The sequence below is a fragment of the Aedes albopictus genome, chromosome 2 (genome assembly GCF_035046485.1).
Source record: "Aedes albopictus strain Foshan chromosome 2, AalbF5, whole genome shotgun sequence".
In the NCBI taxonomy this organism is placed as follows: domain Eukaryota; kingdom Metazoa; phylum Arthropoda; class Insecta; order Diptera; family Culicidae; genus Aedes; species Aedes albopictus.
Window position 1 is genome coordinate 324,501,647 of NC_085137.1, and position 20,184 is coordinate 324,521,830.

Consider the following 20,184-nt stretch of genomic DNA (forward strand, 5'->3'; position numbering starts at 1 on the left):
AGTTGGATAAATACGGAGAGTGCTGAAAAAATCTAGTATTGCAATGAGTTACATACAAAATTTTATGCAATGTTTTTTTTTTTCATCGTACAACTCATTTGGGTTGCATAATGAAACTCAAATGAATTGCATAATGAACATTATGTAACTATTTTTCATTATGCAACTCATTTCAGTTGCATAATGAACCAATGTGAAAAAGTTGATTACTATGATATCTAAATGAGTTCTATAACATAAAAATTATGATACTGAATTGCACAAAGTGGATATTGTGGATTTACCGGCTACTTGTATTCCACCGGTCACTTCAGTATCGCCTCCAAAATAGTCGTTTTATTAAAAGATGGACTTAAAAATGAAAAAAAAAACTAGCCGGTAAATCCACAATATAGAGGGCATACACAAAATAACTGGGACAGGTAAAATTTTCACTTTTCAAAAAATGTTCAACTAGCTGTAACTATTTAAAAAGGGCACCAAATTTTCCCTGACTTCCTTGGGCATAGATAGAGTATCTTAGTGTCTGCCATACGATATACACATTACACATGCAAAATGGTCGTTGTCAGAGAAGCTCTCAGTCAATAAACTGTGAAAGTGCTCATAGAACACTAAGGCCTGTAGTACACAGGGTCAAATATTTGTCAAGGAAAGAACTCAAGAAACAACATCCGTTTGACACCAATGAAAATTCGATCGAGTCAAACAAGATGTTTGAGCATTGGTTTCTTTTTGGACAAATATTTGACCCTGTGTACTAACAGCTTAAGCAGAGAAGCAGGCTTTGTCTCAGTGAGAGCGTTGAAAAACTACATATTGCAAACATAAGATATACTTATGTTTGCAATATGTAGTTTTTCAGCGCTCTCACTGAGACAAAGCCTGCTTCTCTGCTTAAGCTGTTAGTACACAGGGTCAAATATTTGTCCAAAAAGAAACCAATGCTCAAACATCTTGTTTGACTCGATCGAATTTTCATTGGTGTCAAACGGATGTTGTTTCTCGAGTTCTTTCCTTGACAAATATTTGACCCTGTGTACTACAGGCCTTAGTGTTAGAATATCTTATGACAATTACAGACCTGAAATATGTTGTTGTGTTTTCAAATGTAAAGCACTGTCAGTTATTCCCAATGATTGATAACTCAGCAAAAGACAGTGATCCAAATTGGCAAGCCTCAAATAAAATTCAGCAGTTTAAAAGCTTGATTTTGAATTATTTACATAAACAGCCATTATGAGGTTCAAGTATTGTGGGGAATAACCTAAGGCTGCGTAAATATTATCCTGCGTAAACATCGTGATCGCCGTGGCAATCTTTGATTATTTATATGATAATCATGATTTACGCAGCGCTTCATGCTGTTTCGTATATTTACACATATATTTGTTAGTTTGGTGAAGGAAGAAACAGGGAAATAGTAAGTTGAATATTAACCCTAAAAGGGACACCTGGGGTCCATTGGACCCCAGGCGCCTTTCAGAGCTCGTCTTTGCTGGAACACACTCAGCGAGGTGACGAAACTGAGGCCATGAAGGTATCCCTTTTAGAGTTAAATAAGTAAATTAAATACTTATGTTGGTGCAACACATGAACGGCGTCATACAGGCACCCTCAGCCGCAGCAGCGGCGCTGTGGAACATTCAATTGAGGTAGTTTTACGCACTCTTTATTTCACTGCTAGCAGCAAGCAGCCCAGCGACTATTGTCACAGTCGCACTGGGCTACGTGGTGTTAGCCCGTCAGCGCATCGTTCATTGTGGAGATACGCATTCAAATAAATCCGTACACGGAGCCGCCAAACTACTCAAAATTGAGTTCTTTTGACGCAATCCCATAGTTCGGCCCAATAAGCCAAATTTGAGTAAATCGATTTAACTCACACTAGGTAAATTGCCTTCACCTCCAGCAAAAACATTTACTTAAGAGTAGGTAAATTCAACCCAAGACCCCCCCTCATTCAACCCAAATTTGAGTAAACCTGCATTTACCCTAAATTGGCTTATTGGGCTCAAGGACCCCCGTTGGGTAGATGCATCTCTGTTTGTTTTTGACAACATCGATCAGGGAAAGAGGGAAAACAACCTAACTTTGGGTAACTAGTTTATTCGATATACTCAGCTTTGAGTAAAATCGACCCAAAAATTAGGTAGTTTGATTTCTCCGTGTACTATCGCTGCCGCCTATAAAAGCGACAGCTTGTGTCATGTAATCACATGTAATGTTAGAGAGGGACGAATGACCGAAAGGTTAAAGTCCATATAAAAATCAAATACACACACACACATGTAATGTTAGTTGTAAGCAGAGTACCACCACAGAGCAGGAGCACTGCCTCTCTGTGGTGCAAATAAACCTGTAGCAATAAAAGGTAGTTCGTTCTTTCGTCGCCCTGTCCCCGGGGGAATAAAACACAACGTGGGGCCTAGTCAACCGCTGGACGAAACAATTTATTGTTCAATATATTTAATAGTAGTTTACGCAACAAAGTGCAGCCTCGTTGGATAAATGTACGACTAGTGCTGTAAAAAATCGAGTTCTGCACCGAGTTGCGTACAACTTTTTTTTGCAATTTCATAAATTACCACTTGAGGATAGTTTTTACCAAAACTTTGCATCAAACTGCACACTGATGTTCATAGCCATGTTAAAGAAAGTCTGATCATAGCAGGTTATAGGTACTATGTTGTTGCCACAATTTTTCAAACCTGCGTCCAGAAAGCATCAAGAAGTTGATCAAAACTGAAAACAGTGCTGTAATGGTTTATTACGCAACGCAAATCAGTGCTGTAATGAACCATTACAGCACTGCTAATATAGGGTGGGAAAGTAGGCCTTTTCCTGGCAGATTTGCGTGAGGCAAAACAGCCTATTACGATGAAAATGGCAAAAAATGCTTTTCGAAAAAAATGAATTCCGAAATAAATCTGAAATTCGGAAAAATAGGAATGTTTATTTGTGACATCCTTGGAAAAGTAACTATCTTTCTATTCAGATAGGTTTTTACTGTACTGGTGTAAGTAGTATACTCAAATCAATCTAATACTGAACTTTTGGAATGTTCTCGAAACAACTTGACAAATTCTCAAAACATTGTGTGACATATTGCAGTGGAAAAAAAATCATGGTTGAGGATCGTATATTCTTACTGAAACTGTTCTCAGGAGTTCCCTTACCTATACCACCAGAAAAGTCATGAAATTAGTCTAAAACTTCCCTATGTGTTTCCCATGATTGAAAATTCCTTGAAGAAATCATACATAAGCAATTTATCAAAAACAACATTTTCAGATCAGCCTTGAAGCTCCTGGAAGCCCCTTAGGGGGGGTGGGGGTAAGACGGACATGTTTAGGAAACACTATATTTTGACAGTGTAAACAATGCGATAAGTACAATTTTATCTCCATACTATTTACTTCAACTAAGGTACTTTACAATCTGCAAGCCGACTTTGCAATAAAATTTGATTTTCCATGACTTTTGAGATAATTAAAAAGTGTACTCCAAATGTATGTTTTTCAACAGTGTGGGTAAGACGGACCGGTAGGGTGGGTAAGATGGACAGGTTTGGAAAATTAGCGAATACGCCATTAATTGAGTTGAATGATGATTATGGCCGTTTATAAATCGATAGATCAATCATAGAAGAATCTATATTTGGCTTTGAAACCCTTAGCGAAACGTGTTTTTGCAAATTAAAATCTATTTTGTAAATTGGAAAACTCCATACACTGATAAACGCCTAACAGTATGCAATGCTGTGGTAATTTTCGAAGTTTAAAATGTTCCAATAACAAAAACTCTAATATAATGAATTTTTAAACAAAAAATCAATGTGAAATGCTTTACACGGCTTCCACAATCATTTTGAATACTATAAATTACAATCTGTGAACAATGTGTGGGTTTTAATGTGTTTCTCAGGGCACTATCAAAGTAATCCCAACACTGTCCGTCTTACCCACCCTCAAGGCGGACCGTCTTACCCCCACACAACGCAAAATATTTATTCCACCACCGTTATTCATAATCTATGAAATTTACCTGAATTTCGTTGTGTAAAGGACGGAACAGTTTAAAACTACTGGGAAACTCAAAATAAAATGCAAAAACTTAGCAATTCAATGTTAAAAAGCTTATTTATTGCCGCTTAAAAATTAGATCCCAGCACAAAAGCGTGTAGCCTGGTAAATGATTGATTATTTTTTGCACTTTTGACATATGTATTCTCTCATGGAGTGGTTCAATAATCATCAACTGATAAGAAGATAAAGTTAATCGTAAAAGAAAACCAAGTTTCAGCTCTTAAGTGACAGAATTAGTCAGTGGTCCGTCTTACCCACCCGGTCCGTCTTACCCCCACCCCCCTACTATCTGTTCTATAGTACTATTCTACTATCTCAAATATTCATCAGAAAGTTTTTTTTTTTAAATTTCCTAATCCATTTGGAATTTTTATTCTTAATAAAGTTCAGATTGACACAGAATTCCTCCGTAAGTTGCTGCAAAAGTCTCACTAGTTTTTTTTTTTTTTTGTTGTTTTACAAAAAGTCTGCAGAAATGCCTATATTTTTTATATTAGGTTGATTTCATTGTATATGTAGAACCAGAATTTATTTCAAATACCGTCAAACGGGGTTACTTGCAACAGCGGTGTAACTTGCAACACGATGACATACACTAAATGTGAAGTATTTTCTAATAATAATGAAAACTAGTATGCCCTTCTATTTCGGTTATAGAGATTATGTATACCAAAGATCGATTTAGTGGAAAAATTAGTTTTGTTTCTTTGTTTATTGTTTAGCTACACTCTTAAAACGGTTTGCTCATTTTATGCCATAAAAACAAGTATGAAAATCGTGTTTCACCTCTCCCCTATGGTAAGTGCGATAAGTCTGATGACCTTGCCTTGGTTGCAGTTAGGGTACCTAATAGTAAGCTTAACTAAACGATAAAAGTTTAATAAACTTATCGACTAAGTCATGTAAAAAATCATTATTATATTCGTCAACCACTATGGGGTAACTTGCAACAGTTAAATTTGACAAAACCTTCTATTGTTTATCTTCATTTCACGATATTTTTGACAGAAATAATCAAAACGGATCATTTCTTGATTACGTAACGAGTTCATTTTCAAATGACAACTCATTTTTTACATTTTTTTGAACGTGATTTTCAAACATTGTTAGGAAATATCATATTATGGAGTTTTATTCATTTTACATCTTGTTAAAAGTTTAATTTAGTTTATGGGCGCTTTAAAACAATCACCAACATCAATTCTGAACGTAGATGGACTAAATTATTTCAGCTGAGTACCCAAAATAACGACTTTGATATTTACAAACTTCAATAGATGTGTTTCAATCATGTTATTTTAGCAGAAATTGTCAAACACCACTTCAAACTGGAAACTACTTAAAGATGACTCACTCTACCTTTTCAAGAAATGACAATTATCATTGTTGCCATTTTGTTACGAGTACTATGTCACGAAATCCATATATGTTTTATATGTGATGGACGTGAGACCTGTTGTTAAACGATATACTCTCACTTGCAATAACTATCAACCCTTTCATGAAGAAATATATGTCAATTGGTTAGTGTACATCTTAACAATGCATTTTTCATGCATTACATCATAAATTTACAATACGACTAAGCACTAGAATGTTCGTGCTGTTTAATGATAGCTAACTTAACTTCATGTCCTGTGTTGCAAGTTACCCCACAGATGGGGAAACTTGCAACAAGCATGTATTTCACACGATTAGGTGACAACATATTTTGATAAATCAATTACTACATACATAGCATTCTACTCTGGGTAATTAGCGTACACGATGCTTTACAGGATGGTTCAAATGTTTAGATTTTCAATGAAATTGCTTCAAAGTCGAAAAGTGTTACAAGTTACCCCATTTGACGGTATTCTAGAAAAAACTTCAAATATCAGTGGGTTTTATTGTTATGATCCAAACAATCCAAATTCAATCAAAATTCAATGCAAATCCAATCCAAAACCAAATCTAATCCAAATCCAATCCAAATCCAAATGCAGTCCAAATCCAATCAAAATCCAATTCAAATCCAACCCAATCCAAATCAAATCCAATCCAAATCCAATCTAAATACAATCCAAATCTAATCCAATCCACCAAATCCAATACAAATCCAATCCAAATGCAATCTAAATCCAAACCAAATCCAATCCAAAGCCGTTCCAAATCCAATCCAAAAGCAATCCAAATCCAATCTATATCCAATCCAAATTCAATCCAAATCAAATCCAAAGCCATTCCAAATCCAATCCAATCCAAATCCAGTCCAAATCCAGTCCAAATCCAATTAAAATCCAATCCAAATCCAATCCAAATCCAATCCTAATCCAATCCAAATAAAATCCTAATTCAATCCAAATCCAATCCAAATCCAATACAAATCCAATCCAAATGCAATTTAAATCCAATCCAAATCCAAATCCAAATGCAATCCAAATTCAAACCAAATCTAATCCAATCCAAATCCAATCCAAATCCAATCCAATCCAAATCCAATCCAATCCAAATCCAATCCAAATCCAATCCAAATCTAATCCAAATCCAATCCAAATCCAATCCAAATCCAATCCAAATCCAATCCAAATCCAATCTAAATCCAATCCAAATCCAATCCAAATCCAATCCAAATTCAATCAAAATCTAATCTATATCCAATTCAAATCCAATCCAAATCCAATCCAAATCCAATCCAAATCCAATCCAAATCCAATCCAAATCCAATCCAAATCCAATCCAAATCCAATCCAAATCCAATCCAAATCCAATCCAAATCCAATCCAAATCCAATCCAAATCCAATCCAAATCCAATCCAAATCCAATCCAAATCCAATCCAAATCCAATCCAAATCCAATTCAAATCCAAATCCAATCCAAATCCAATCCAAATCCAATCCAAATCCAATTCAAATCCAATCCAAATCCAATCCAAATCCAATCCAAATCCAATCCAAATCCAATCCAAATCCAATCCAAATCCAATCCAAATCCAATCCAAATCCAATCCAAATCCAATCCAAATCCAATCCAAATCCAATCCAAATCCAATCCAAATCCAATCCAAATCCAATCCAAATCCAATCCAAATCCAATCCAAATCCAATCCAAATCCAATCCAAATCCAATCCGAATCCAATCCAAATCCAATCCAAATCCAATCCGAATCCAATTCAAATCCAATCCATATCCAATCCGAATCCAATCCGAATCCAATTCAAATTCAATCTAAATCCAATCCAAATCAAAATCCAATCCAAATTCAATCCAGTCCAAATCCAATAAAAATCCAATTCAAATCCAATCCAATCCAAATCCAATCCAAATCCAATCCAAATCCAATCCAAATCCAATCCAAATCCAATCCAAATCCAATCCAAATCCAATCCAAATCCAATCCAAATCCAATCCAAATCCAATCCAAATCCAATCCGAATCCAAATCAAATCCGAATCCAAATCAAATCCAATTCAAATCCAAATCAAAATCCAATCCAAATCCAATCCAAATCCAATCCAAGTCCAATCCAAATCCAATTCAAATCCAAATATAATCCAAATCCAATATAAATCCAATCCAAATCCAATCCAAATCCAATCCAAATCCAATCCAAATCCAATCCAAATCCAATCCAAATCCAATCCAAATCCAATCCAAATCCAATCCAAATCCAATCCAAATCCAATCCAAATCCAATCCAAATCCAATCCAAATCCAATCCAAATCCAATCCAAATCCAATCCAAATCCAATCCAAATCCAATCCAAATCCAATCCAAATCCAATCCAAATCCAATCCAAATCCAATCTAAATCCAATCTAAATCCAATCCAAATCCAATCCAAATCCAATCCAAATCCAATCCAAATCCAATCCAAACCCAATCCAAATCAAATCCAAATCAAATCCAAATCCAATCCAAATCTAATCCAAATCCAATCCAAATTCAATCCAAATCCAATCCGAATCCAATTCAAATCCAATCCGAATCCAATTCAAATCCAAATCAAAATTCAATCCAAATCCAAGCCAAATCCAATCCAAATTTAATCCAAATCCAATCCAAATTCAATCCAAATCTAATCTAAATCCAATTTAAATCTAATCTAAATCCAATCTAAATCCAATCCAAAGCTAATTCAAATCCAATTTAAATCCAATCGAAATCCATTCCAAATCCAATCCAATCAAAATCCAAAGCCTTTCCTAACCCAGTCCAAATCCAAACCTATTCTAAATTCAATCCAAATCTAATCCAAATCCAATCTAAATCCAAACTAAATCCAATCCGAATCCAGTGCAATTCCAATCCAAATCCAATTCCAATTCACTCCAAATAAATAAATAAATTAATTAATCCAAATCCAATCCGAGTCCAATTCAAATCTAATCCAAATCTACCAAAACCAATCCAAACTCCCAATTTTAACGACAACTGAGTATGAAAACATATGATTTTTGGATTACTGAGTAGGACTTAATCACCGGAGCGCAGTAGGCGTAGCCGCGTGCAGACGTGTTTTGTTTTGCTCGTCGCGTTTCTTTCGCGTTCACCAATTTTTTGTTGTGATTCTGCCGACGGTTTGGCCGGTGCTACGCCATCCGGATAGCTTCCGCGTGTGAAAGAGTGCTTGTTTTGTGAGAATTTCAATAGTGGATTTATTAATTTCGAAAAGAATCAGCATTCCCAAATGACTCGTGCGATAGCGAGGAGTTTCAAAGATTGTGTGTGTTTGAATGCCGCTGCTAAATTAGTTCGGGTTCGGAAACGGTGCTGAAATTCGTTTCTAGAGTGTAGGAATGTGCCGTCTATTTCGCGCTTTCACGTAGAACGGTCAATGGTGCTACGCCTTCCAGTAGTTTTTCATTGTAAAGTCCCTATGACTGCAGTTTTGTTCCGTGTTTTTTTTACGTATGTGGCTATTAAACTACCACCATGCCATCAGTGGTTCGCGAGGGATTAGAGAATCATCCCGTGTGACTCAACATTCATAATTTCGAGGGGGCTAAAGCGACGTGTGTTCAAAATGATGACTGACTGCAAGCGCAACGGCGAGACGAAGAGGAAGCCAGACTGCACAATAAAGACGTTGCCTTGGTGATGGCAGCGCTACCTTGGATTGGATGGATTCCGGTGAGAATGTTCCGATTACTTTTACTACAACAAAATGAACTAAATACGCGCCAGTTTCAAAGATTCTATTTGAATCAGGAAGTGTGTTTGCATTATCATTATCCAAATGATAACGGTAATGTACACATGCGGGGCTTATTGTAAGTGAAAGTGACTTCTGAATGGACGTGTCTCTCCAGCCATTCTGAAATGGGTCTCTGAATCTGCAATAGAGCTATCACCTTCTAACTCCCGGACTAAAGCTTTTTGCAAAAGCATCAAAATGATATTGCAGAAAACTTTCTTCCATAATACCACTGCCGGACAGTGGGGGTTAGTTGGATCACACACACACACACACTGAGTAGGACTTAATCACCGAGTAGAAATTCTTCTCTGTGAATCCAATTCAAATTCAGATCACATCTCATCCACATTCAATTCAGTTGAAATGTACATCTGATCCACAACGAAGCAATTCATGGCTGCATCTAATCCACATTAAATATTAATCTAATCCGTTTTCGCTACAAATCGAATCTAAATTCAATCCAAATCACTGATTGTTCGCAAGCTTATCTCAACTAATGGATTCAATTTTTTTCTATTTTTTTCAGTGTTCCTCGATGCAATCCACATAATCCACATGAATACTAGCTTCCTTCGATTCTGTAAGAGTATTCACGAACACAACCCAGTGTCCTATTGAATGAACTTTTTCATTCCAACCATTTAGCTCCTTCATTGAGTAATACATGAAAACACATATTCTTACTATTTTCCGCTATTGAGTAGTGTATGAGCGTCGGCTCGGCGGTCGGTACACCGATCGCATCCACGCACACCAGTTCCCGTTAGGCCACAACCGTTGCCGTCGTCGCCGTAGTACCGTGTGTATTCGTAGTGTAAACAATTCGGCGCAACACCAATACCTGTCTGGTGATTCATAGCGGCCTGAATGAATATCCACACGGGTTATAATTGCACGAGTGTGTACTGGATGGCTACGAGTGAGTGAGTGAATCTCCAGCACCAGAGAAGCCCGTTTATGATCCAATAGTGTTTAATTGTGTCCGAGCTGTCGTTGCGAATAGACGTCGTTACAATTTTTGCGCTGATCGTACGGGTGATCTTCCGTTTGTTTCTATTGCAGAGTAAATAGTTTTGCTGTTAATTATCGGCTTTTAATCAGCATTATCGGTGTCATTATTGTTATTAGTGAGTTTTGTGAGCAGCTCTTTTGTTCAGCGTGAACATTGCTTCGTGGAATATCTGGTTTTGGAGCTGTGTCTCGCATGATCGGAGTTTTTCTTTCCATTTCTACTTGTGGAATTGAATAATTGATTAATGGTGGAGGTTGCCGGAGGAAGAAGACGAGAAATATTTCAAGTGCAGTGAGATTTTGTACGTCCGTAGGAGAAACAGCTTTTTAACACACCAGTTTTCGGGCGTTTGACCATAATTTCTCGTTTGCGCTGATCAGTTTGGAGGTGTTTGGCTGGCAGTGGCGAATCCGAAATTGTGTATTTATCATTGAGCAATTCACGATTCAATAATAGAAGCGAAAGAGTGAGTGAGTGTGGGGAAAAGAAGTGAATTACCGAAAGAGAAATTTGGCTGCTGGAAAGGAAAAAGCGTTAGCTGAAAACGTAATCTAAAAGGTGCTGTTTTTGTCTGGTTTTTCGTTTTCGGAGGCTTTGTGCGTGAAAGCCTTCAATTGAAGTTTTGCTTGTGCAAAGTGTGCAAGAATTCAAAATTGTGAAACTACTAGGTGGATATCTATTTGTGTGTTCGAAGCAGTGATCAACAAGCGGCTAAGGTACAACTAGAGCTGTCAAAATGAATAAATCCTGTGCTCGGTGTCAGAAGGTGGTCTACCCCATCGAGGAGCTCAAGTGCTTGGACAAGGTCAGTATGAGTAAATATTTAGCGTACTAGGGTTACTTGGGCATTTGACATGAGATTTAAAAACTCTCGACAGAATCGCAGGTCAGCAGTTATCCACTGTTGATGTTCACTGATTCAACCTTGTGTGAAACGTACGAACCAAGATGGAGGAGAGTAATCTGTTGAATGTGTTTCAGTGATGCCAGGGTTCACCAAAGACTTCATATGATAGCGATACAAATTTCGTTGTGAGGGAAACGGCGAACCTTGTGTATCAGGATAAATAACCCTTTAAATAACAAATTTAAATCGTGTTTAAAAAATAGCTCTTCGATGATTTTTTATCATTTAAAGTTTACATGAAATGTTATTTATACATATTTTTTTTATTTTTCAAATATTTTTTTTAGTTGGTGTGGCCTTTGCGAAAATTTTGCAACAATTATGTTTCTCATGTTTTTGAATGATTCTTTTATAGTTTCAATAATATGTTTTTAATCATTGTTTAAAAGTTATTATTATTGTTTTTTTTAAACAAAATCATATTGCTTTTTGATAGAAAAATCAAAAACATAATACGATTTGTAATACTTTTTGCTTCACACAATTCATGAATCTTTCTTGATAATAAGTGATAAGCGTTGTTTTTATCACGGTTACTGTTATAACGTGCTGTAGTTACTGTAAAAAATACGTTTACATTTAACAAGTTTGAACTTACAAGAATTATTCCTATTGTAATGTGATACCCTCCAATCTGGCAACACTGTTTCGAAGAATCCTCCAGCTCTAGTTCGCCGAAGCTGTGTGTGTACTCCCATGCCAGCTACGGTTGTGTTCAGAGAAGATAAATTCCTATATTCGTCGTCGTCGTCGTCGTCGTCTTTTGTTATTTCAACACACGGTTCTGATCGTATGACGTGTGCGTTGTACCTGATGGAATCCAGTAGTTGCCGAATGAATGATGTCACTCCCCAATGTTTTTAACAATATCTTGCGCTGTGTGCCTAGTGCTTAGCTAAGATGACTGATTCTTCTTAGTACAGGATGCTTAATTTACTTTTACTAGTATGAAAAAAAGGGGATTACGTGCAATTTATTCAGATTCAGACTCATTTCATAAAATATATAATTCATCGCTTTTTCTTCTTTTTTTACCAAATATTACTTTTCATGCTCAACTTTTTATTGCATATTCTTTGAATAAAGTAAACTAAAATCAGTGGATCTATCGTACACCTGTTCGACTGAGTATGTCTTAATATTGTGACGTTGATCGATTTTTTCAATCAATTTTTATTTCAATTTTAGGATAACATATCTTCGCCATTACCATAAGGCACAGTTACACATTCGTGTCATTTTTGCCTGATAAAACGCAATGATAAAGTGGTCTTGTTTACGGCCCAAAAGTGGATATCATAGCGTGTTGGTCAAATGCGAGTTATCATGTGACACATTGTCCGATAAGATAAGAGTGCGATTTCATCTGCTCCACCGTCGCAAATGGAGTTTATTTTTGCGCTTGTTCATTTCATTGTGAAATCGTTTTAGCGATGCAATAATCATTTCATTAAAAAAAAAAATGGTTTTGTTGTACCGATTAAAATTCACAAAGTTTTTTTTTAATACTCGGTGCCACAGTACAGGAGAAAAATGTCAATTCAAAACAACTTTTCCAAACGAATGTTATCTACTACCATGTAAAAACCTCAAAAGCCTCCAAGATTTTGAATGAGTGTTATCAGTTTTGCACCTCTTAATTCCACCCTCTAGTCTAGTGCTTTTTCTTCTTCTTCTTTAAGGCTCGACTTGGCCTGCCTCGCTTCAACTTAGTGTTCTTTAAGCACTTGCACAGTTATTAATTGGAGGGCTTTCTTTGCCTGCCATTGCATGAATTTGTATATTGTGAGGCAAGTACAATGATACATTGCCCAGGGAGTCGAGAATATTTCCCCGACCGGAACGGGAATCGAACCCTCCGTCTCCGGATTGGCGTCCATAGCCTTAACCATTAGACTAACTGGAGACCCCTAGTTCTTATCCTTTGACAAATACGCGTATTTTGACCACCAATTGTAATATTTCCGCTGGGTAACTTTCACTGAGGAAAATTATAAGTGGTAGTCAAAATACGCGAAATACGAGTATCTGTCAAAGGATACCCAAGTAACCATAATGTTGAAGCTGTACGTATTGCATATATAAAGCGCATATATTGGCATGCATTGCCCTACATATACTGGTATAATCGTAATTCAACAATGGTGGCGCCACTTCTCACTTTAATTCAACTTTAGTTGTTTATATAGAGTAATGCATGTCAATATATGTGCGTTATTTATGCAATACGTAAAGTTTCAACATCATGATTACTTGGGTAAGCAATGAAGGGCGAAAATAAAAGGTACAATTTTAATTACATTCATTCGAAAAAAGTATTCTGATAGTTCGAAAAGTCGGAGCAGGACACCAAGATTTCTTTATTATATTAATTGTAGAAATTTGAATGATTTTGGAACTTTGTAAGTTTCTGAAGGTGGTCAAAAATCATTTATTAAGTATATTTATACCGACTAGAATCTTCTACATTTACCGTAAAACGGGGTTACTTTGATAGTTTTTCAGCCAATTTCCTTAATATTTTTCCATGTAACAGAATTTTCCCTAGTTTCATATTTTTAAAACAAGTACTGGTCTGTCCGTTATTGACTGCAATTGAAAGATTCGAAAATTTTAACTATTTTTGGTGACTTTTGATTTTTCATGTGAGCAAGAATCACATTTTCATATTGGGGTAACTTTGATAATGCCCTGAAAACACATCAAATTTAAAAAAAATAATCACAGATTTAAATCTTAGGAGTAATAACATGATGAGAGAAGGCTTGTGGAAAATATCAGATTGAATTTTACATCAAAACATGGATTTTATCACAAAATTCTACATATAAAAATGAGTTTGTGGAGCACTGAGTGAAAACCAGAGTGAGTTTGACCATCAAAAATAATTATCTTTGTAAAAATATATTTTTAACGATATATCAACATATATGATTACATGCTTATTCGTGGTAAAGTTTTACTTTTCTTGTTTGGTTGTTTCTGAATGTTTTACAAACAAATTTTAAACACAACAGAATAAACTAAACAAAATTTCAAGGGCATTGCATACTTTTAGGCGTTTATCGGTGTATGCAGATTTATGTCCCAATTTACAAAATTGATTCCAGTTCGAAAAAACACACTCCGTTAAGAGATTCAAGGCCAGATTTGAAATCTACTATGATGGATCTACCGAGAATAAGAGGCCATTCATTGAAAAAATAGTTTAAACAAAGTCGTACAGCAGATTGTTTGAAGGGGTTGACAAATGAGAAAAAAATATCAATAATTTTTAGTTTTTGTCCAAAAAGTTTAATATAAACCCGGTTTTAATGAACATAAGTCTAAGATGGACTTTCATATGTGTAGTTATGATCTACGTTTGCCTTTTTCTTAACTGATTGAAGGAATCATAGTTATAAGATAAATTATACAATGCCTGTCGCACTATCAAAGTTACCCGCATTATCAAAGATACCCCGTTTTACGGTACCTATAAAACGGCTTTGAAAGGATTCCGTAATTCTTAGGTGATAACCTATAACTTGTACTTGCAAATAAGGGATACCAATATCCTACATTCTCAATCTTACTCGGTATTTTTTGACAAAATTAGATAAACAGTACTATTTTGGTAGCCTCGGTGATCAATTTTACTAAAGTTCGGCTCAGTACACCAACTGTCGAAAACGTATACAAAAGGTTGATAATCATTTTTTTCTGTGTTCCTCTGTTCTAATTTCGCCAAAAATATGCTATGTATTCCAAATCAAGTGTGTCGAAAGGCAGTGAAAAAACACTTAGTTCCCTGTGAACCCTCATAAAATTTCCAATGAGGGTTTAAGAAAAGCCAAACTTATATGAACACGTCAGCTTTTGTTTTTTGAATTTTTAAGTTTCGTATGCACCTCTCCCTTCTCTATGTTGCGAAATATTTGAATGAGACATGAAATCCCCACAAAAGTTTCTTTTGAAAACTTTGAATGAAGCGCAGATGAAATTACTAGGGAAAGACACTAAAATTTTCTCAAATTATTCCTATTATAGCGCGGGAAGCATTAGCCTAAGCTAAAATTCCTAAATAAATATAAAACTAACAAAATCTTTAAATAATTGGTGGCATCTCCAGAAAATTCTTTGAAGTATCTCCGAAAAAAAAATCCCTGAGCAACCTCTTCGGTAATCGGAAGAGAAAATCTCGAAGGTATTCCTAAAAAAGCAATCCCTGTAGAAATCTCCAAATGGATCAGGATCACTGCAGGATTTCCACTCGATTTGTTTTTTTTTCAGAAATGATCTCTGGAATAACTTCCAAAGGACTCACCGAAATTTATGGAAACATTTTTGAAAAAATCCTAGGAAGATTCCTGGACACAATCTGTGGACGAAACATTATCTGGGCACAAACCATTAATGATCGAGTTTATTCTTGCACCTCGCCTGATGTCCCATGACCAATTTTATAACAATGTCTAATTTATGAATTAGCTGTAAAAATATTGTAAAAAACTTGAATTTCTTTAATATAATAAGATTGAGTTCTTAACACCCCATTTTGCGGTATAGATTTTAAGGTTTTTATTAGATCTTCAAAAAAGCATATTCTTATCGAGATTCCTACCACTCGTACATACTCGTACCAGTCATCCCCGAGCAGACGAGAATAGCATCAGCATAATAAAATGTGTTATTTTGGAAAAATAACTGAGTAGCGGAAAGAGTTATTTTCATGTTATTTACATAACATATCCTGTTATAAACTTGTCTGTCATAAGCGGCAAAATAACAAATATTATAACAAAAAAATGTTCCTGGAAGACCTGTTTAATAACATGTTTTGTTAGTTTCAATAACAACTTAATAACAGCGAATTTTGAAAATATTTCAATAACAAATTTCGATATGAATACGTTATTGATAACAATCTGAAAACAAAATTTGCTTTTTTTCTGTTGCGGATAGGAACTCCTCCAAAATCCCATATGCATTCAATGGGATACGCAACAATAGGATCTATTGTTAAATGTTTCATTCATAATTGGGACGCTTTTTTGTCGCAAGCGATTTCTTTTCGAAAACAGAGAGAAACAATAGTTCTCGTTTATTTTCCAAACAGCTTACGATGAAAAACTACCGTCGTTTTGAAACCCTTTATTAGGTGGTTTATTGTTTATAAGATTAATTTACATTATTACCTCATTGATTGACACATTTATCCTAGTTAATCTAAGTGGGCTCGATGCAGTGAAATCAATAAAAATAAAATGTCTAAAAATAATCAATGGAGTTCTTGATAACTTATTTTTTTACATTTTTGTCGAGAATGTGTTGTTCGTCGTTGAATTCCACCAGTTCATCCAGAATGTTTCATAAAATGGCTAACACTCTATTACACTCTCTATTTTCGTATTCATACCTAACTGAAACTGGGACAAAAAAAAACAGGTATACTTTTCAAAGTGCTTATAAAACAAAAGGCTGATAAGTTGGCTCTGTAACGTAATGTCAGTAAGAAGATGAACTGATGACAAAATAATATTTTCTCTTACAGTTCCTCACGGAATGCTGTGAACAACGAAAATCTCGAATGGTGTAGTTTTGATTGCAAAGCTAGTTATGTTGTAATATTAATGATCAAATATTTGTACTAGTCTCAATGACACAATAATAACTGAACTTGTGCTACAACAAAACAAGTGATTGAAATGTAATTTAAAGAAAATATACCAAGAGCACGATCATTACAAAATAAGATTGCCCAACAGAACATGTTATGGAACGGTGATGACTTAATAAGTTAATAATAACAAACCGAGATATAAAAACAGGTTTTGTGATTCCGTTGTTATTATTTTGATATTTTCCTCTGCTCGGGTCGCAACTCCAAGATGAAAACCCCGATTTAATCCACCTATGGTGAACAGAACCCTTCCTACACTTATTAAAACTATTTTTGTATATTTGTATTTAACATATTTATTCTGTGTGATGGACCAAAAGTTCTAGAAAATATTGTGGATTTGGCATCTAGTGGATTGGTTTCCAAAATAGCATCATGGACCATGGACTTAACTACCAGAAATGCCAGACACCTTCTAGAATCTTGTGTGTAATTTAAAAAAAAAAGTTTACATATTCTGGAATATTGTATCTTTTGTTAACTGCCAAAAGATCTTGAAACGATTAACAAATGGATAAGAAAATCAGCGAGATACACTTTGTCTAATATCTCTTAATGAGTCGAATAAATTGACTCTCAAGTACTTGGTATTCATGGTTATGGTGTAAAAAGGACCAAAATAATATATCTACTATGCTAATCAGTTTTGGAATTAGCTAGTTATTTTGGCTGTCCAGTTCTTGCATTTTTTCCCACAATATATAAATTCAAAGCTTTTATTTAACATATTGTTAGTTTTCATAGAATTCCTGTTTATTTGTAATTTGTTATTTATAATTTTATTGAAAACAATAACCTGCTAGTATACACTTTATATGAGGTCAGCAGTATTGATTGAACAATAGTTTCCCATAGACTGGTCAAAAGCTCATGAAAGATAACAAACGAATATAATAATTAAAAATGGAATTTATTGAAATACTCTTCGAAAGATATCTCAGTAATCAAATGTCCAATCGAAATAAAATTTCAGGGCCTTTTACAAGGATGCTGTAACTTTCATTTGGTGCTAAGAGAACCCAAATCGGTTGACAGACGGCTGAGATATTTATTATGATACACTTGGTCAAAAATCTCTCAAAAACTTAACCTGTATTACTCCCAAGTACTCTTTGAAAGATATCTCGATAATCAAATGTCCAATCCTAATAGAATTGTATAGGGTTCTACTAGGATGTTATAGCTTTCATTTGGTGCCAGTAGAACCGAAATCGGTTGACAGACGGTTGAGATATTTATTATGATACACTTAGCATTAGCATTAGCATTAGCATTAAGCGAGTCGCACAAATTCGTAGGTGGTACAGTCCTAGACCGCTGTTATGAGGGTTGTCTCCTTCCCGTCCGAACCAAAGCACAAAGATTTGGGACTAATCTCTGACTCTTAGACAAGACTGACGCAATCCTCCAATGGTCGAGCATTGTCCTGGCCACGTCCTTGCGACTGCTGAGGAATGGGAAAGGATGGTTAGTTTTGGACACCTATGAAAAATGTAGACAACTCTACGATCTCTCAGGCCTAGGTGTCACGGGAATTTGGGTGTTGTTAGTGGAAGGGTAAACTCCAAAGGATACGCTTGGTTAACGTTCAGGCACACCATTGTTAAACTGCTTCGAATCAGTTGTCTGCCCAATTCATCCTTGTTTCCTCGTCTTCTTGTTGGCATTTGGTTGAATTACTAGATTCTTCGGTTGATAATCTGAAATATAAAATAATATTACCATCATACGTCAAATAAGCTACATATTAGTGATACGCTCGCCACAGTTACATATTTTTAAAATATTATTTATATCGTACGATACATTTACCTGAATCCTCCTGAAATAAAATGTTAATTAGCAGTACATTGAAACACAAATACTACAAAACACAAGGAAAAGAGCATCAAACTTTGATCTTGGAATATTTAAAAATACGGTAAATATCAAGATCAAAATTTGATTTGGTAGATCTTACACCGCAACGCACCATTCTAAGGTGATCTACCCACGTTACGGGGAGGTATTAGAGTGGGTCATCGTTTATATGTAAAAATGAAAAATTCAATGGTATCCCATCAGATCAAAGTTTTATTGGTCCCATTTCAGGGCCCAAAAGTGTGCAAAATTTGGGCACGATCGGTTATGTCTACGTTTTGCGCATCACGTTTGAAGTTTGTATGGGGTTTTACATGGGAAAACACACTTTTTTGCATTTCTCTTATAACAAGCTCGATTTTTTCTAAAACCATGTAACCAATAAAGTGAAAACATAGCCTAGGGTGTCCTGAAAAACTTTGTCGAAGACCGCGAAGTGATCTGATGCTTATGAAAAAAGTTATAGCGTTGGCATTGCTTGGCGAAACAGCATGATTTTGTTGCTATTGTTATTCCTTTACATGTTAAAACATAAACACATGCATGCGATTCGTTGGTTATAACTATTTTCACAAGCATCGGATCGCTGTGCGGTCTTCAACTATCATTTTACAGTATCGGTTAAAAAGGATCAGATAAACTTTTTCAACTTAGGATCAGGCTTGTCATTTGCTCCCGCAATGTGCCTCAAATGCATGTTTTTGTTCTCTTTATCTTTGTCCGCTCCCACCGCTATCGTTTGTGCGGGAGCGTAGCGCAAGGAGGAAGCATGCGAAAACAAAGAGAAACGTCGAACCACAAAAATCTGCACAAAGAGGAACATTTTTGTGCATCATTTTTGAGGCTCCCGCAAAGTTGTAGGCTCAGTGTACCAGTTATGGCTATAGTACCTCAAATTCGCCATAGTTGATTTTCAACCCTTAAAGATACAAATCAACAAGAAAAAAATCGTGAACAACAGATCACGATCACAAAAGATGATTGCAATCATTCAAACTTCACAATTTGCGCAAATTATGGTAGAAAAAAATCATTTTCCTTAACTTTTCGGCCTCCTTGCACCCTATTTCGCCATAGTGTACCAGTTATGGCAACTCCCATAAGGAATGCATGTAAATAGTGCGAAGTGGAACCCAAATTAACAAATGTGTCCATAACTGGTACAGGGTTCCTATCATTGGCACACGCCGTAATAAATACTAAAAGTAGTTTTGGCTCCGTTTTTATATTTTTCCAGTAAAGTATGCAAACTAATCAATCATTTGACTTATTGTTTACATTGGTCGGTCTTCTTCTTATTTTTGTAGAAATAGTTTTTCTTAGGTAGTGCGATAACTGGTACAGGCACCCTAAGACAATTTCACCGGCGTTTTGCGCAGTATGATCGTTCCGTTCGCATTGCATGACACACTTGCATACATAAATACTTGTACGCTTGGTAATTATTGATTTTATGAGCATATGATATTTAT

General features: G+C 35.6%; 1 protein-coding gene across 3 annotated transcripts in view; it reads left to right on the forward strand.

Annotated features, from left to right (window-relative positions):
* The first annotated feature begins 9,849 nt into the window (after positions 1-9,849).
* The window catches only part of LOC109404276 (LIM and SH3 domain protein Lasp), a 182,512-nt gene continuing 172,177 nt past the window's right edge, over positions 9,850-20,184 (forward strand). The window contains exon 1 of one of the 3 annotated variants that reach the window (XM_062852427.1): positions 9,850-11,088. In XM_062852427.1, coding sequence (XP_062708411.1) covers positions 11,020-11,088 — 69 coding nt within the window. In that variant the 5' untranslated portion in view covers positions 9,850-11,019. The remainder of the gene's footprint in view (positions 11,089-20,184) is intronic. The other 2 variants (XM_062852428.1, XM_029879828.2) reach the window with 2 other exon arrangements.